The sequence below is a fragment of the Schistocerca serialis genome, chromosome 3 (assembly GCF_023864345.2).
Source record: "Schistocerca serialis cubense isolate TAMUIC-IGC-003099 chromosome 3, iqSchSeri2.2, whole genome shotgun sequence".
Classification (NCBI taxonomy): domain Eukaryota; kingdom Metazoa; phylum Arthropoda; class Insecta; order Orthoptera; family Acrididae; genus Schistocerca; species Schistocerca serialis.
Genome location: NC_064640.1, coordinates 355,364,326 through 355,383,450, shown reverse-complemented (window position 1 = coordinate 355,383,450; position 19,125 = coordinate 355,364,326). Strand labels below are relative to the sequence as shown.

At 41.9% G+C, this 19,125-nt stretch overlaps 1 protein-coding gene across 1 annotated transcript in view; it reads right to left on the bottom strand.

Annotated features, from left to right (window-relative positions):
- LOC126470830 (trithorax group protein osa-like) overlaps positions 1-17,382 on the bottom strand; it is a 62,302-nt gene extending 44,920 nt beyond the window's left edge. The window contains 3 exon segments of the mRNA XM_050098845.1: positions 4,540-4,756; positions 10,326-10,523; positions 17,272-17,382. Coding sequence (XP_049954802.1) covers positions 4,540-4,756; positions 10,326-10,523; positions 17,272-17,382 — 526 coding nt within the window.
- Between the last annotated feature and the right edge of the window lie 1,743 nt (positions 17,383-19,125).

The window sequence follows — 19,125 nt, the reverse complement described above, 5'->3', positions numbered from 1 at the left end:
AATATGACGTTGGTTTTTTGTTGCTATGTGGGGTCACTTCAGAGATATGAAGGTCAACTTTGCTTTTTCAAATGGAATGCTATAGTTTGGTACTTATTTTCTGACAGTGGCTATCAAGATGAATCCAATGATGTGTAATAGTAAGGTCTTTGAAGGTCAACGAAGGTCCCAAAGGTGGCATGAACGTCCATTTACAGAAGATGTTGTAAGTGATTACCATTGGTATCAATGCAGTGCTGCAATATTCTTATCATGGATTTAGTGGTATTCCTTAACACTTTGGCACTTATCGCAGCACATGCTCTGACAATTCTCTCTCGCATATCTTCAGTGTAGTTGGAATGTCTTTATAAACTATGTCTTTTACGAATCCCCACAAGAAAAAATCCAGAGGCGTCAAGTTTGGCGAACGAGGCTACCACGACACATTTCCTCCATGTCCAATCCAATGATTTGGGAATTCTCTCTGCAACTCATTTCTAGCCATCAGCGAAAAATGTGTCGGACACCCATAGTGTCGATACCACATTCTGTTCTTTGTTCCTGAAGGTATTTCTTCCAACAACAGACTTAATGTTCCTTGCACGAATGTGGTGTACTTCCTACCATTAAGATTTCCTTTGATGAAATAGGTGCCTGTAATTCTGGCCTCTAGAATCCCACACCACACATTCAGCGACCACAGTTTTTGGTGTGCAACTTGCTGCAGCCAACATGGGTTTTCAGTTGCCCAATAATGCATGTTATACAAATTAACATTTCCACGGTTCGTGAATGAGGCCTTGTCATTAAATAAAATCAAATTCAAAAATGTGTCATCACTCTGAATCTGAAATTGAGCCCATTGGCAGAATTCAATGTCACCCATACAATCCGTACCAGTTAATTGTTGGTGGAGACTGATATGGTAAGGATGATATTTATGCAGAACACGAACAACACTACTCTGGCTCATGCCAGATTCCCTTGTGATTTGATGTGAACTAACACAAGGATCTCGAGCCACAGTGGCAAGAGTACCAATTTCCATTTCCTTGTTAGTAACTTTGCTTTGGCGGATATGTTTCCCATGCGTTAAAGACCCAGTTGTTCTCAATTTATTATACACACATTTAAGTGTATGACATGTAGGGTGGGTACATGGAGGATATCTTTCGGTGTGTAAGTATCTAGCTCTCACTGAATTTCGTTGGCATTCTCTGTAAATGAGAAGCATATCGATTTGTTCTTCGAAGGAATACATCATTAACATTCGCTTGATTTGACATTACTAGTATTACAGTTTCTGTTAGTGTTTTATTGTGAAACCGTCGAATGGTGTTTACATGTCAATGGTACATTAGATGGATACGCATATTCGGTGAATATTTATTATTTGCACGATATACAAGAGAGAATTGTCAGAGCTTGTGTTTCAATCAGTGCCAAAGTGATAAGGAATACCACCAAATCCATGATGATAAGATTGCAGCACTGCACTGATACAAATGGTCATCACTTCAAACACATTCTGTAAATCGATGTTCATGCCACCTTTTTGACCTTTGTTGAACTTCAAAGGCCATAGTGTTACACATCATTGGATTCGTCTCGATAGCCACTATCAGAAAATAAGTACCAATCTATAGCGTCCCATTTAAAGAAACAAAGTTGACCTTCATATCTCTGAAGCACCCCACCTAGAAACAAAAAACTAATGCCATATCATGGCCCCCGTTGTCCCATGCAACATTTGTCCCACAAACTTTTCAGCTACTCTCATTCTTCCAGAGTTATTCCAGGTGGCAATAGTTAGTGACTCACTCTGTATATCCAAGGAGAAAGCAAGAGAGCTGCTTAATGACTTTCCAAAGGCAACTGAGAGAACTGTGTCAAACCAGATGCCACATGACTGTCTCTGTATAGTCAGTTTCATCTCTAGACATATGTTATTGACAACAGTAGACCTTAAATCAACTCTGTACATTGACAGGTTTGGTAAGGGATCATCTAGAATGAAACTTCTACCAAAAGCATTCGGATCTCTTTGCCAGTAGATGCAGAATTTGTCTGACACCTGACAATTGTCATCACAGAAGATTGTAGAGACTACCAGGTACCAACACACATCTCGGGCATGCCAACCGATAGGTTCAGCGCGGAGGTGGCTCAGTCACGCTGTGGACTGGTACCATGTATAAATGTCAGGCACCTCTCACTGCTACTGAGGGTAATTTGAACATTGCGCAGTACTGAGGAAGGAATCTCCTACCTCATCAGAGAGAGGCTAATCTGAGCTGTAATGTGGCTACCACCTTACGGACAGCTTGTCAAGGAGGATCAAAGTATGTTATAATACACGTAGTGGAGCAACTGCATACTGAATGTTATCCAGAAACAGATTTTAATTCACACTCACTAAAATGTGCATTTACAAAGCTAAAATGTATGTTTATAAACAGATTGCCTTTATTTTGTTGTTATTTTATTTCACAATATTTACCATTTTTATTTTCATAATGTTAATTCTTTTACTCCCTGTTCCCCTCGAATCTACGAGTGAACACGATCACAGATATGTGGGTGATGTGAAACTTTTTTTTTTCTTTTTGAGCAATTTAGATGAACATGTGTGCTACATTTGATGTTCACTCAGAGGAAATTAAATTGTTCTGTGAAGGATCAATTTAAAAATCCTTACACTGAATATGCACAAGTCCAGTTACAGTGATGTGACCACCACCTATGTTCGATGTCAACATACAGTAACCACTCACAGACAGCAGATGGCAGCAGAGGGTATATAAGGTGTGTCAGGGGGCACATGGGAAACAGTGCAGTCATTGTCCTAATTTGAAAATGGAGCAATTTATCTGACTCCCAAAAGAGCATGTTTATTGGTTTTCAGGCCAATGGCGGAAGCATTCTGAAATGGCTAAGTTTGTAAATTGTTCACACGTCACCGTGGTTAAAGTATACCATGCATAGCAAAATGGCGCTATTCAAAACCGGCACCAAGGAACTGTGGTTCAACACAGGCCATAGATGACAGAGGTGAACAATGGTTGTAGAAAGTGTAGGATTGAATAGATCTGCAACTGCTGAGCAACTGACTGCTCTGATGAACCAAGGGATTACCAACAGTGTCTCAACAACCTTTTAGTATACATTGCTGTGCATGCGGCTTCACAGTAGGCTGTATTTTGCACACCAATGCTACTACTGGAAGTCTACTGAATGGTGTCAGGTGGCCTTTTCTGATGAATCATGTTTTACGCTTCATCATGCAGATGGTAGTTGGCACGGATGGCGTGAAACGTCTAAAAGTGAAGGGCCCAGGCCAGAGGAGGGAGCGTTATTGTCTGGGGTACATTTTTGTGGCATTCCCTTGATGATCTTGTCATTCTGGATGGTACAATGGATCACCACAACTATGCAAATACCCTTGGGAACCATGTCCACCCCAATACACAGTTTGTTTTTTTTTCCTCAGCACAGTCATCTACCAGCATGACAATGCAACATGTCATACAACTCTGAGTGTAGCTGCATGCTTTGAAGAGTGCCAGGATGCATTTACCACACTACCCTGGCCACCAAATTCACCAGTTAAATCCAATCAAGAATCCCTGGGACTATCTCAATCGGCCTGTCTGCGTAATGCGTCCACAGCCTAGGAACCCAGTGCAGCTGGCCATGGCACTGGAGTTGGCATGGCTCTTCATCCCTGTTGGTTCCTTTCAGAACCTCACTGACTCTCTCTCTGCCCACCCACACTGCAAAAGGTGGTTGTTCATGCTTCTCACAGGTGGTTGCATTGATGTGACTGGATCATACATTACCTCACGGAATTTAACTCCAGTAATATTAAACACGCTAATGGCTTCTCACTGACTAGTATCTTCAATTTTGTTATACGATTTGATGCGTATATTGTACAATGTGTACCACCAGTAAGTACTGACAGTACACAGCCTCAACAACATATAAATGTGTATTTTTAACTGTGCTTTTTAGCAATGCACAAGAGTTAAAATTTATTCCCTTGTATAATACTTATTTCATGCATCAACACATACCAATACTATTATCAACAACTAATAAAAATCTTTTTTACTTCACACCACCAGCACCAAAAGCGTGAATGATGCTACTGTCACTTGTTGCCGTTATCTTACAATGGAAAAATGTCCATTGCCCACTTCACTGTGATAATATATTCTATTACAGATTCACTTCCAAATATGCCATTTTGGCCCTTTTTCAACAACTCACTTTAACACAAAATATGTTATGAACAGGATATGAGTACATAAGTTATAAGATTCTGCAAGCTTTTCTGAAAGAGAGAAGAGTAGAACTTGCAATTCCTCTGTCCACTCTTTTGCATCAGATGGCATGTGATCACAATATTCTACATAGTTTAAGGGCCAAAAGCAATGTAGAGCCCATGTCAGTAATCACTTCAGAGCAGCTTTGTAGAGGCACAAATCAAATCAATTAAGTACATAAAATTAAAATTTTCTGTAAGGATTTCAACAGTACCGTGTTATGGACTACCTGGAGATGGAACTGATGATGTCTTGGTCATCTTCTTCTTCGAAGTAGATTCCACTTGATTTATAATTGGTTGTGGGTCTATACCTCCACACTGAAAGTGACATTCGAAGGCCAAAAGGTTTTTCGTGTAATGCTTCCGAAGTGTATATGCAGCACTTGAAGATGCTCCGATGCCTAAAAGCCCTGCAATGTCTTTCCAGGTTTTGTTTTTTGTGACCTGTGAATTTAAGTTTGTAATCAAACACAAATGAGAAAACTGTGTTTGCTGAAACACAAATAGCTGTTATAAAATATACATACTATGAATTAAATTCACCTGTCATGTTTTTCTGTCTGAATGTGAAGGATAATCTCAGGAAATAGTGTACAGATACTGATACAGCTTTCACTAATAGATAGGTCGATTGATGAGGAAGGTTTGTGTAGATAATTCATTACCAGTGTGCCAGACAAGTTGTCTGACCATAGATACTTAGTGTTACCCATGCAAACCAGGGGTAGGTTGCTAGTGAAGAATCATTGTAAGTAATGAGCTTTCTTATGCCACAGGTTAACAATTAAAAATTTCCCTTTAAGGTAACTGTTATTTAAATATTTTTTATGCTACTGACAGATCTGAACTCAAAGATATTAACAAATAATAGAAAACACTAGCAACTATCTATTTATGACATCAAATTTTATAGCTAATCTTAACTACATTACTGTTTAATGTGCATTCATTTTTAATAAATTTCAAAGTTCAGCTTTAACATTTACTACATACACAATAATCTCAAACTGAAGGTAATTCACCACCTTCAGTGGTTTAGGTGAGAGCCTTATTCCTTTGTAATCTGTATTTCCAAAGTAATGGAAGTAATTTCCAAAGTAATTCATAAAATTCAGGAGGTGGTCAACATTAACTTTCACTTATTATTGGAACACACATGAAATAGAAATATGTTGTGCACTGGTCGAATTTCACACAGTAAAAAACTAACTGCTACTGTTTATGGAAAACAGCTTGCACACAGACAACCCCCCCCCCCCCCCACACACACACACACACACACAAATGACCACAAAATCCTACTATCTCAATATCCGAGACAAAAAAAAAAAAGGAGCAAATACTGCTCAGCAATTAAGAAGCAACTGAAGAAGGGCTTAAAACGACAAACAGCCACTCCTCTTTATCTTCATTCTGAACTGTATTAATTCTTTACTAATGGTTATCCAGCACAGTATGTGAAGCTGAAGATTAACGAAATGTAACCAGTCTTCAAATTACTTACTCTGTTTAATGAACTACAAAAACACAGAGAAAATGTAAAGCATTGTATTGTTTTGTTTTGTTTTGTTACGAGTTCATAAATTTCAATATCTGCGATGAACAAGATGGGGAATATTTTGGTGCAGAACAAGTCAGATACGTCAAAACTCATTTTTTATCTTATTGCTAACCACTACAAACAAAACAGGATTTCTTTATTGCAGACATTAGACTGCAAATTATCATAAAACTGGTTACAATAAAAGTACAGGAAATGGATGTTTCAGATTAAGAGGAAAGAGAACAATTCATTACATAGTAAAGCTACATGGCTCCTTGTGATATCTTACCTCATCCCCACACTCGTACTGAAGAAGGGTGTAACTGATCAAGCACACGCATAACCTAACACATCCAAACTTAGATTTACACCCTGCAAGCCACCTCTCATGGTATACGGAAAAATCTTTTGAGGATCAGTCAACAAGCAGTGCCTCTTTTTTTTTCTTCAGTAATGCTTACTAATTTAAAAATTTGAATTTGGCACTATTCTACAAAGCTTCTTCTCTAATCTACTGCAGTGGTAACTTCCTGCATCAACAGATGCCAGTACTGCAGTTGCTTGCAACGTGGTCAAAGTCTATGTTCGTATTAAACAGCGTTCTGTGATAGAAGCCTGAAATGTAGAAGTAAAAATGCCCATTGGCATTCATGAAAGACAGAAAAATGTGTAAAGTGATGGAACAGTGGATACCAGCACTGTTTGTCGGCGTAACAACGCTGAAGACAGATCATTGGCTCATGAAAAGCAGAGCAGCAGGTGACTCCACCCAACATGAAGTGAGTCGATGACATTATTCATGGTGATCACCAGGTGACTGTGGATGATTTGTGTTACATTACCTCCCACAGTAATGGCATTGTGATGATGATGATTTTTTCTGCAAATGTGATACTCAAAGCTTTGTGCGACTCGAGTATCAAGAATATTAGCACTCTGTCGGGCGTAATTGGCCCGACAGGCACAACTGAAATGTTTTTGTTCCCTCTCTCCCAAATAAGTCAGCGTGGGATTTGCCTGCCATTAGTACCTTCCTATCTTCAGGCAGTGTTTACAACACCCTCCACAAATTTTTGCGTGACCTTTGTAGAGAGCAGATGTGACGTTAGTGGCCTCTCATGCTCATTGCACTTTAATACATCTTTGCTTTTGGAGGTGTGTATTTTTGGTTCTTTTTAAGAGTTGTTATTTTGCTCACTTTATGGATGAGTAATGTGAATTTTGTGAATATCTTGTAAAAATATACAGTTCAGTAAGCTTGGCCTTTCAGGCACATTCCGACTGAGTACATAATTATCCTCAAGTTCTCTCTTTTAGACTCTAGATTCTTCAAAGATACAGCTCAGAATTATTACAAATTGTCTAACCCCTGTCATCTCGAAGAAATACAGGATTTGCTGATGTACAATGATGAGGAAGACTCCATACTGTCTGAGGATCTTGGTGATGAAAGTGACATTGATTCACAAGATGAGATGGAAGAATGTGAAGGTGATTCTTTAAAGCAGCGAGATGGTGAGGATACTGCTCAAGATGAAGAAAGAAGAGACAACAAAACAAGGAACTTTTATTTGGGAAGAGATAAGAAGACCATGTGGGCCAAAAAGGCACCTGAGGAAAGACATCGTAACGGGATCTTACATCATCACCACTCACCTCCCTGGAGTCATAGGAAATGCTTAGAATGCTACAAGTGCAGTTGAGTGTTGGAATAATTTATTAGCCGATGATATCCTTGCCACCATTATCACATATGCAAATCAATACACTGACACTATCAAGGATCATTTCACTAGTGAGAGAGACATCAGATCCACAGATGTAATTGACCTAATAGCATTTATTGGTTCGTTGTACCCAGCAGGTGCATACGGAGGGAATGGTCAAAGTCTGGAGGAACTTTGGGAGACTGAAGGTGACAGACTGAAAAATTAAGTCTTGTGATGAATATCAAACAGTTTAACAGTCTGATATGTTGGCTTCATTTTGACACCTGAATTACCAGAGCCCAACAGAAGGAACTTGAGCAGCTAGCTCCTATTCATGAAGTTTTCGAAGAGTTCATGAAAAATTGTCAGAAGAGCTATTGTCCTGAGGATAGCATCACAACAGATGAAATGCTTCCTGGTTTACATGGTTTATGTCGTTTCTTGGCAGTATATACCCTCAAAACCTAACAAATATGGAATAAAACATTTTGGTCTTCTTGACGCTAAAATGATATACACAGTGAACATGGAGATCTAAATTGGACTACAGTCTGGAAGTGGTTTCTGTGTCAGCAACAAACCTACTGGAGTTGTCAAGAGAATGGTTAAGCCCATATTTGGATCTAGCCAAAATATCACTGCTGATAACTGGTATTCAGATTCTCATCTTTTGACTATTTGAAGACAAAAAAGCTGTCGTATGTTGGAACTGTCTGAAAAAATGAAAGACAACTGCCACCAGATTTTCTTAACATAAAAGGGAACACACAATACAGCAGTATGTTTGGCTTTAATGATGGGAAGGTTTTCGTTTCCTACACACTGCGCCATAACAAAAAATTAGATTCTTGTACATTTGCTTCACAATGATGATGTCACTGGTCCTGAATCTGGAGAAATGGAAAAAAAAACAGAGCTAGTCACTTTCTAGAATTCAACAGACGGTGGCATTGATAGTGCATATCAAATGTGTGTTACTTATTAAATTAGCAGAAACACAAAGCGCTGGCCAGTGATCGTTTTTTATTCACAATGTTGAATGTAGGTGGTCTCAACTCCCAGGTTATGTACCTTGAAAGTCAATTGGAGAAATTGCAGAGAAGAGTGTACCTAAAATCTCTGGCACATCAACTTGTGCTTGGAGAGCTACACAAAGGAAGTATGAAAAAGATTAGAATCCCCTCCAGCTTGCGAAGCTCACTCAAAAGATTTATTCACAAAAAAGACACAGAAATCACCTCCTCTCCCACATCCCAATATACGTAGATGCATCACCTGCACTACAGAAATGGGTCGCAGAAGGATATCAAACTATGAATGTAAAAACTGTCACAAATATAGTCTGCCAACTTTGCTTATCTGTGCACCGATGTATTTCCTCTGGTAATTGTGAGAGAAGTTGAAAGGCACCAGCATCAAAACAGTGACTTAAAATGGTAGTTTTTTTCATAAATTTATTGTTTGATAAAATTTATGTGCTGAAAACTGTTACTGTTCAGTGGTGGATTCAAAAGTTCGGTCATTTATATTCTGTTTCTTCTGCGTTTAATAAAATGTTTTTTCAGCATCCATTTTCATATGTTGTGTTACTACACTTTCCCATGAAAGCCACCTACCACATTTAGGTTACTAAAGTTGAAAATATGAAATAATAGCTGATTTCAAAATCTCTGCCTGTTACGCTCATTGTGCCTGAACACAGGAGTCTCAGAACTGCACCTGACGAATGGTTAACCAAGCAGAATAAAAGGCCAAGAAAAACAATTTCCTGCCAACTCTTGCAGCCCTTCTGTTTGGAGGGAGAGGAGTTTTGGGAAAATTTGTGATTGGAGACCACACATGGGTTATTTTTCTGAAGCATACTCAAAGAGGTAGTCAATGGAATGGCATCAAAGGAACTCACTGAAGAAGAAAAAGTTCAAAACTTCGTGCCTGGCAGCTAACATTATAGCTACAGTATTCTGGAATGCTGGGGGCAAGATTATTGTTGATTTTTTGGAGCAGAGGTGCACAATTAATTCTGTCAACCATGTCAGACCCCTCAAATAGCTTAAAGCACATCTACAGTGAGTTTGCACAACATAAGCTATGGTGGATGCTGTTGTTCTGAACGACAATGCAAGACCACACATCAGTCATTACATCACTAAAGAGATTGTGAAAACTGGGTAGGAAGTTTTGCCTCATCCCTCATATAGCCCTGGCCTGGCATCATTAAGCTTCCACCTGTTCGGGCCACTAACAGCAGCTCTTCATGGGATTCACTTTGAAGATGAGGAGGCCATGAAAACATCAGTGTGTCAACGGTTTCAGAAGCAGGACTGTGCATTTTATCAATCCAGATTACGTGCCCTTGTTAAAAAGATGGACCAAACCCATGGAAATGGACAGATTATATTCAAAAGTCGTAGATTAATTGTCAATGTGTGCTTTCCAATCTATGTAGTTGCATTTGAAATCTTTGACACACACACACACACACACACAAACACACACACACACACACACACACACACACACACACACACACACACAAGAAGCATTTCTTTTTGACTGACCCTCTTTTAAGCAACAGTTATTTCTCTTTCCTTATCAAACGCACAGAAAAAAACTTAACACTTGCACAATGGCTCTATTATTTATTGAAACACATTAAATTCCAATCACAAAATATTCTTAAAAAATATGTTAGTAGGAAAATCTATTTACAGTACATCTAGTTAGTATGTCTATGAAACTACCATGGAACAAAACACTGCACCTTGCATACCTCCATGAAGCCCCCTCTTTCCTTGACGTAAGCATACAACCGATAGAGATCGAGAGGATTCTTGGAGATGGTGGGACATGCTGAGATAGGTGTTCCACGCTCCTCCATGAACTGCAGCAGTTTGTCAAGCCACATGCGTCGCTCGTGGTTCTCATCCATCTCATACAGTTTGCACAGGCTGTTTGGTTTCTGTGTCACATAACATACTTATTAGTGGGTTCAACCAATACACATTAAAACTCAAAATTTACAAGTACATCAAAATAGTTACAGTATTCTAACACCAATAACCTTAGTTACAATTTGTTGACTGTCAAGTTCAAGTGTAGTTCATACTGCATCTACCCCACTTCCCTATGGGAATACTAAAAACTGCTTTGACATATCTATCTTACCATGTTACATCAAACTGACTGTGATTAAAACTCGACAATTTCAGTTATTGGTTACAAGCTACTTTGTCTGTCGTAACACATGACATATAAATTCTCCCACTTTGTAAACGAAGATGGTGTCTAGAACTGATAGGTGCAAAAAACACACAGGAAAAACAGAAACACTATTTCGAAGTACAAAGTGATATTTGTTTCTCTTTTGATGTATGTTCTTTTTATTCGGTATCAATAAGTCATTGCAAAGCCTAATCTAATGTTCGCATTCAAAGTAAATGTAAATCGCGCTCTGGAGACGTATGTGCTAAGTAAGTGCATTAATAATCGAAAAGTTCTACCGCAGATAATAATAAAATTTGAAAAATGTTGAGAAAGCAGAGAGTGTTGCACTCTCGATTCAAAAAAGAACGCCCAGCGATCGACAGGTAAAAATTAGTAGAACTTCGTGCGTCCGTTAGAAGATGGATACGCGAAGCATACAAAAATTTCCACCGTCGTACCATAGCGAAAGATCTTGCCAAGAACCCCGGAAACTGCTGATAATATGTAAAATCACTAGGCGGATGGAAGGCTTCTATGCTGTCACTCGTCGACCAGTCTGGGTTGGCAATAAAAGACAGTAAACGGAAAGGTGAAGTTTTTTATTTCGCGTTTAAGAAATCATTCACGCTGGACGATGGTACAAATATACCGTCGTTCGACTGTCGCACAGACTCCCGCATGGAACGCATAGAAATAGACATCCTTGGCGTAGGGAATAACTGAAAGAGTTGCAAACGAGTAAGTTGCCAGGTCCAGATAGAATCCCAATTCGGTTTCGGGGAGAGTGCTCTGCGGCACTGGTCCCTTACTTAGCTTGCATTTTCCGCGAATCTCTCGCACAGCGCAAAGTTCCAAGCGACTGGAAAAAAGCGCAGTTGACTCCTATATACAAGAAAAGCAAAAGTACGGACCCACATAATTACAGACCACTATCCTCAACATCGATTTGCTGCAGAATTCTTTAACATATCCTCAGTTCGTTGCACGGATTGCCCTTTTTTCACGTGCTGAGCATAGATGAAGGGCAACAGGCAGATTCCATATTCCTCGATTTCCGGTAAGCGTTTGAGCCGGTGCCCCACTGCAGACTGCTAATGAAGGTACAATCACACGGAATAGGTTTCCAGTTGTGTGACTGGCTAGAAGACTTCTTAAGAAATAGAACCCAGTGAGTTGTCTTCGGCTGTGAATGTTCATCAGAAACAAGAGTATCGTCAGGGGTGCCTAAGGGAAGTGTGATAGGACCGCTCTTATTCTATAAATGATCTGACGGGCAGGGTGAGTAGCCATTTAAGGCTGTTTGCTGATGAAGCTGTGATGTACGGAATGGTGTCTCGTTGAGTGACTATAGGAGGAAACAGGATGATTTACACAGAATTTTTAGTTGGTGTGATGAATGGCAACTAGCTTTAAATGAAGAAAAATGTAAGTTAATGTTGATGAGCAGGAAAAATAATCCTGTGACTTCCGAATACAGAATTAGTAGTGCTGCTCGCCACTCCATATGAATTAAATATCGAGGTGTAACGTTGCAAAGCGACATGAAATGGAACGAGAACGTCAGATTGGGAGTAGGGAGGACGAGAGGTCGACTTCGTTTCATCGCAGAATTTTTCACCTGTAGAGGAGACTGTGTGTGGAGCACTAGTTCAACCCATTTTTAAGTACTGCTAGAGTGTTTGGGATCCACACCAGGTCGTATTAATGGAAGACACTGAAGCAATTCAGAGCCTTGCTGCTAGATTCGTTACCAGTAGGTTCGATCAGCAAGCAAGTAGCACAGAGATGCTTCGTGAACTCAAATGGGAATCCTTTGAGGGAAGATGACGTTCATTTCGCGACGTATGCCATACTGAGGAAATTTAAAGAATCAGCTTCTGAGGCTGACTGCTGAACGATTTCATAGTCGCCAACGTACATTTCGCCTAAGGACCAGAAAGTAGGACTAGTAAGGAGGCTTACAGACAGTCGTTTCTCCCTCGATCTGCTTGCTACTGGAACGGGAAAGGAGGTGACTATCAGTGGTATGTTGTATGTTTTACCTTTCGACATGCACCATACGGTGGCTTGTGGGGTATGTATCTAGTTATAGATGAAGATATCATACGTATTAAGCCTTAGTGATTTTGTCCGTCGTTAAAATGGTTTGTAGATGAACCTTGCGATAGCATTTCGCTGGTGGCAGTTTATCCCAATTGGAACATGGTCACCTTGACGTCCACCATATGTCACAGAAGTTCAGTGGAGCAAAAAATCTAGACTCAGAATTGCGTAGCAACCTTTAGTTACATTATACAGCTATTCGACGCACTCATGAACTCATTCTGCCCCCACCTAAAACATAATATTGCTGAAACCAGTTACTTCGTCACCGTCTCCTACCCCCTGCAAACTATAGTGAAGGGCGTTTAATTGTTTCCTACCAACGAGGTGAAGATTTGCCACTGACACATGCGCCCCTGTCCCCAATAAAATGTACGCCCCTAGTCGCTTACCACTCCCACAACGCCACTTTCCGCCTCCACATACGTTCTGCAGCACTGATATTGAATGGGGTTCCCGTTTGCTTTTAACGCTTGAACATTTCGCCCCCGTCCATTCCGCCCCTTGCTTGTACAGTTCTTCCCGTGGTGCCCAACCACACGACAGTTCTCACGTTGTGACTGACGGCACTGCCTCTGGACGTGCCCTGAGCGCCCACACCTGTAGGATCGCACGTCAGCAGACAAAATGACTCGCCTATTGCATACCCCTGTCGCTATATCTATCTCCTGATCCGTAGCTAACCTAACGGCAGCGTTAATGTCTTTCGGGCTACATCACAGAACGCTTTTATACACATCGGACGGCAGACCTCTGAGGAAAGCGTCTGGACCTTTATGCTCCTCGTCCTGGAAGATAATCTTATTTGCTTCATCTCTTCCCATTAATTCGTAAGTATGCCAATTGACTTTTATTATCCCATCGCTGAAACTTTCGACTGAATCATTGTGCTTCCCCGACGTTCCACTCAACTGTTTCCGTAAAAACCTCGCGCTATTCTGTTTTCTACAGCGTTTATTGATCCACTGTTCAAACCGCTCAGAAGACAGTACTTCTTCAACTCCCAGTTATACCTATCAAACGCTTTTGCGTCCTCTGCCAGCCGCAACTAAGCCATTTGTAATAGCTAATCATCTGTGTAAACGCCAATCTTTGCTACTGCCTCCAAACCACCCAAGAAGGACAAAAGATGGTTCAAATGGCTCTGAGCACTATGGGACTTAACATCTCAGGTCATCAGTCCCCTAGAACTTAGAACTACTTAAACCTAACTAACCTAAGGACATCACACACATCCATGCGCGAGGCAGGATTCGAACCTGCGACCGTAGCAGTCGCGCGGTTCCAGACTGTAGCGACTAGAACCGCACGGCCACTCCGGCCGGCCCAAGAAGGACAACACATCGTCAGTTGGTTTGCCAGAAAAGGGAGAAATCAAATTAGCGGCGGCTGAATCCACCGATGTAGTAGATAAACTGGACGATAGCCCATCTTCTTTCACATCAACCATTTGCCTATACGTCTCTGCCAAGTCCATTGTTAACTGCTTTACCTGATTTATTAACGTACGAATCACCTCCCGCCCGGAAATACCATGCGTCCTGGACTCTGTCACTGACCCCAATACACAATTAAGTATAATAAAACAGCAACACACCGAGTGACATGGTGCAGTGCTTAACACACTGGACTCGCATTCGGGAGGACAACGGTTCAAATCTGTTTCCGACCATCCTGATTTAGGTTTTCCGTGATTTCTATAAATCGCTTCAAGCAAATGCCGGGATAGCTCCTTTGGAAGGGTACGGCCAACTTCCTTTCCATCCTTTCCTAACCCGATGGGACGATGACCTCGCTGTTTGGTCCCCTTCCCCAAATCAGCCAAAACAGCAACAACATCAGGACAATATCCTCTCACAATCATCGATTAAGGTAAGATAAAGTTCCGCCTTCTGGCCCAATCGTGCCCGACCCATCGCCGTGTCATCCTCTGCCAATGGTGTCACTGGATGCGAGATGGAGGGGCATGTGCTAATCCCTCCGCTCTCCCGGTCGTTGTCGGATTTCCTGATCTTGGAATAGCTGCTAATCGGTCGCGTAGATCCTCAATTGACCCACGTGAGGCTGAGTGCACCCCGTAACCTCCCTGCAAGGAAAAAATCCTGGCAGTGCCAGGAGTCGAACACGGGTCCTCCAGCTGGCAGTCAGCCGCGTTGACCACTCAACTACGGAGGTGGACTCTCGCAAATCTACAATACTATCTTACATCTTACGCATAATCATGAGACTTCAATTCCCTACACTGCCTAGCACCATCGTCATAACGTCGGCACCTAAAATGCTCTATTGATACAGTAGTGACTCAGTACATGGTACACACACTGTGCCCTAATAGTTTGCACTACAAGCACCTTATTGGTCATAAAGAGTGCTCCCTGAAATTGCCACGAAATTTTGACAAATCAGCCGTTCTTCCGACCTCATAAACACTACTCTAAAGTTCCGATAACACTCCCGCTTAGAAATCCTCTGCACGCTAAAGTAGAAGAACTAAACAAAACAGTTAGTCCACTGTAATTATTCCTGCTAACTGCTGCAGCCGGTATGAGATGCTGGGTCGGGCTGCCGATAGCCGTATCGGAGTTGCTTCAGACACGCAAATGTAGAGGCCCGAGGTTGATGACATCTACAGTAGCAGGGTTGAGACGAGGTGGTGGGTTGAGCCAGGCTGTTGACCGGTGGTCGACCAAGAAAACAGCATTAACACTCACTCATTTTATTAGAAAAGTTACAACACTCCTAGCGTTGCTCCGTAACAGTTACACCCGCTTGTCGTGTGACGACAGTTGCCGGCGGTTACTGATACTGTGGCCGATCAGCAGCCGGCTTAACGTCAACAGCAGAGCAGGACTGACTCTGTTAACCTGCGGCAGCTCGTACACCGTCTCTGCAGGTCAGGGCAGTAGCCCAGACAATGAAGACCAAACAAGGTGAAGTAGACGCAATTTTTTACGGTGGTAGGAGTTTCACGACAACGTACTAAAACTCCACATTAATGGCGTGTAAGGGTGGGGGTGGGGGGGCATTTAAAGGTCACTTTATTAAGTTTTTCTCGAATAATTCATAAACCGCAGCTTCTAGCGAAAATTATTCCCAGTACAAATTGAAACTACATTAAATTTCGTACAAAAACGGTATTATATGTTTTTTCTTTAGAGCTAACATTTTCGGCGTTGCAGGGGATGGAAAAGCTGAAGATTATTAAAAATACTGTTTTCATGGTAAAAAATTACTGTTTACTGTTAAATAAGGTGGGGTAAGAACAAAAATATTAAATTTGTGTCCAACGTTTAAGTGCAGTAGCGATGCAATAAGGGATAAATTGTGTTCTATGGGTGTAAGAGAGTGGGGAGGCATAGGTAGAGGACAGAAGTGCAAGGGAAGTAGGCTGCCGAATTGTAGTCATGCACTTCTCTCCTTCTTATGTCTGCAAAACGAAGAGCGAGTGGTGACTTCCCACCACTCTATGTAACTCGCCACCTCCCAAGAAGCAACTATAGGGTGTTTCACAACGTTATACTACAATTGCCCTCCACAGGATGGTGTGTTTATTTTCCACAAAAGTGTGTTGCACTACATGGGATACAGTTATGAGTTACTGTGCCACTAATACTAACGCAGAAACGCTTACGCTTTGCCAGTGATTAGTATGGCGGGCTGCAGAGGGTCTAAATAAGTTTGTGAAACACCCAGTAGTTGCTTCTTGTGATGTAGCGAGTGGAAATCACCTGTTCTGTCTTCAGGAGGGAATGCCATGACCACAGTCTGGCGAACTATCTTCCCTCGCACTTCTATCTTCACCCTCTCCACCCTGTTACACACTCGAGTATAATTTATGCCTCAGTAGGCTCTAAGATACTTATACGTGGTACAGACATTTAACATTTCATCTTAATCTACTTCATCTAACAACAGGCATTAATTTGATACCATCAGAACACTACTTTTAATAAACTGCGGGTTTTCCATCCCTCAGCAACGCCGAAACTATTGGTCGTAGAGGAAATACGAATAGTACGTTTTTTATTTTAATTTTTTACTGGGAAACAGTCTTGCTAGAAGCTATGGTTTTTGAGTCATTCAAACAAAACCTAAAAAAAGTTACATTTAACCCCCTCCCCCCCCCCCCCCAACCACCACGCTCACACCCAACTGGTGGGGATTTATAGTATGTCGTTCATGACACTTCCTCATACAACTATACAAAATTTTGTGTCTATGTTTTTATTCTCGTAATTTTCCTTCATTGACCACAGGGCGCGCCTGTAGACAGGGTAGTCCGCCATGGTTCTTGTAGCGGATGACAGCTCACATCGGTAGTGTTCGCCATTCCTAGCGGAGGCGTACAGCGCAAGTACAGGCTGATGTCGGCTGTACAACTCCGGTCACGAACGGCTGACCTCCGAGGCAGAAATCCAGCTACTGCCGAAGTGAACCCGAGGTGGTCCACCAGTGGAAGGTGCCAACTTCACGGGAGTAGACTTAGAGCCAGTAGTCGGCTCGTCGACCATGTCACCCTGTTGCCTGATATCAACCTACAGCCGTAGTAGGTGCTGCGAGACTCCGATTATCTCTACTGGAAATAATGGGTATCTATACAGGTTTGGTGTCCAATAGTGCCGGGGCATTGCTTCTAAACACGTACCCCAAGACAGTGTTGCGGCCAGAATGTGGGCAACTGGCCTGCGACTTCCGTGGTCGCCCTGCCATTCTGCTTCGCCGACAGTACTGCGAGTACTGGCCTCTGACACGCAATGTGGAAACCAGAGGGTGTTACTGCCGCATCTCATGCAATGGTGTTTTGGTTCGCTCCGTGCCGAGTGGCGGTCGCGGCCTCCTTACAACAGCTGCGGCAATCCCGCTTAGTAGCACCGAAAACTAGTGGCGGCGGTATGAGACAGAGCACAAGCTCGGGATACGAAAGGATGATGAAGGAAATCGGCCGTGGCCATTTCAAAGGAACTAGCTAGGCATTTTGCCGGAGAAGTTTAGGGATATCAGTAAAAACCTAAATCTGGGTGAGCGGACGGGGATTTGAACTGTCGTCCTCTAGAATGCGAGTCCATTGTGCTAATCACTGCGCAATCTTGCTCGGTCCAGATGATACGAGAGGACTTCAGAATGTAAGTTATACGTTATTATGGCAGGCAAAGAAACTTTTATTTAATGCTGTACTACTCTTTAAAATGGCAGACATACGTGACACTTGTTTTCGACATAGTCACCAGCTCTTTGTAAAACAACGATCGGATGTTCAACCAATCGTTCAGCGCCTCGACGATCCATCCCTTGCTGAGGCAGTCATTCGAGAACCACTGTGTGAACGTCCTCATCGTCGGAAAATTTGTAACTGCTGTGAATCACTTTCTCGATTGACTGAAAATTTCCGTCTGTGGCCCATATCGATGGTCTTCCTTCCCGTTCAGCATGACCCATGTCTGTGCGCCGTTGTCAGATTACCAGCTCTGTTTCACTATGGCTGGACGTGACATCGCATTTAGTTTAAATACCACCAGAATTTCACGGTGACCCTGTGAATCATTTAGATGTTTCACCTATAAGAATTGTACATCTAAATTGTATACATTTTCAACGTGAAATTCTGGCGCTCACTTACGCCCTGGAGTTCGTTTCCAACTGCCGCTCCCACAGTGTGATGCACACCGCAGCACTGCCACTGCAGCAGACCAAGAACATGTGCTCTCTTCTCAGAGTGCGCCACTCGTGCTGCGTAATGATCTTAGCCTGGGACGACGCGTGTAACTCTTTCAAGTCCCCTGACACTACGCGCTACGCCACGGAATCTCAAAGAGCGGAGCGAAGGAAAGTTGCAGTTATTTTGACCATAATTGAATCTACGTTTACGTTATTTTGTGCTCCATTTATCAAATTTTGTTGGTGGTAGCGTAGTTAATTTTAGCCTCCCATCAAATCTAACCTGAATGCCAGCAAATATTTAAAAGTATGAGCGAGTGATGACAGGCAGTGAGCGAGAATAGGCTTCTAATTTAAGGATAATCACGGTTAGTTCAAATATATGCTTACTTCTTAGTCGGAATTATAGCAGTTCCAGCTTCGACACATAGGTAGAACATTAAATAATTAATTTTTCACCTGCTCTCATATCCTCTCTCCATCGTCGTTATAGTATCCGAACAAATTAGTACTAGAAGTTAGTTACTACTGAAATGTTCAGTTACTGCTACCTGGAGTCCCATGTAGCGTACTGATATCATTACAGTTGTAACAACGAT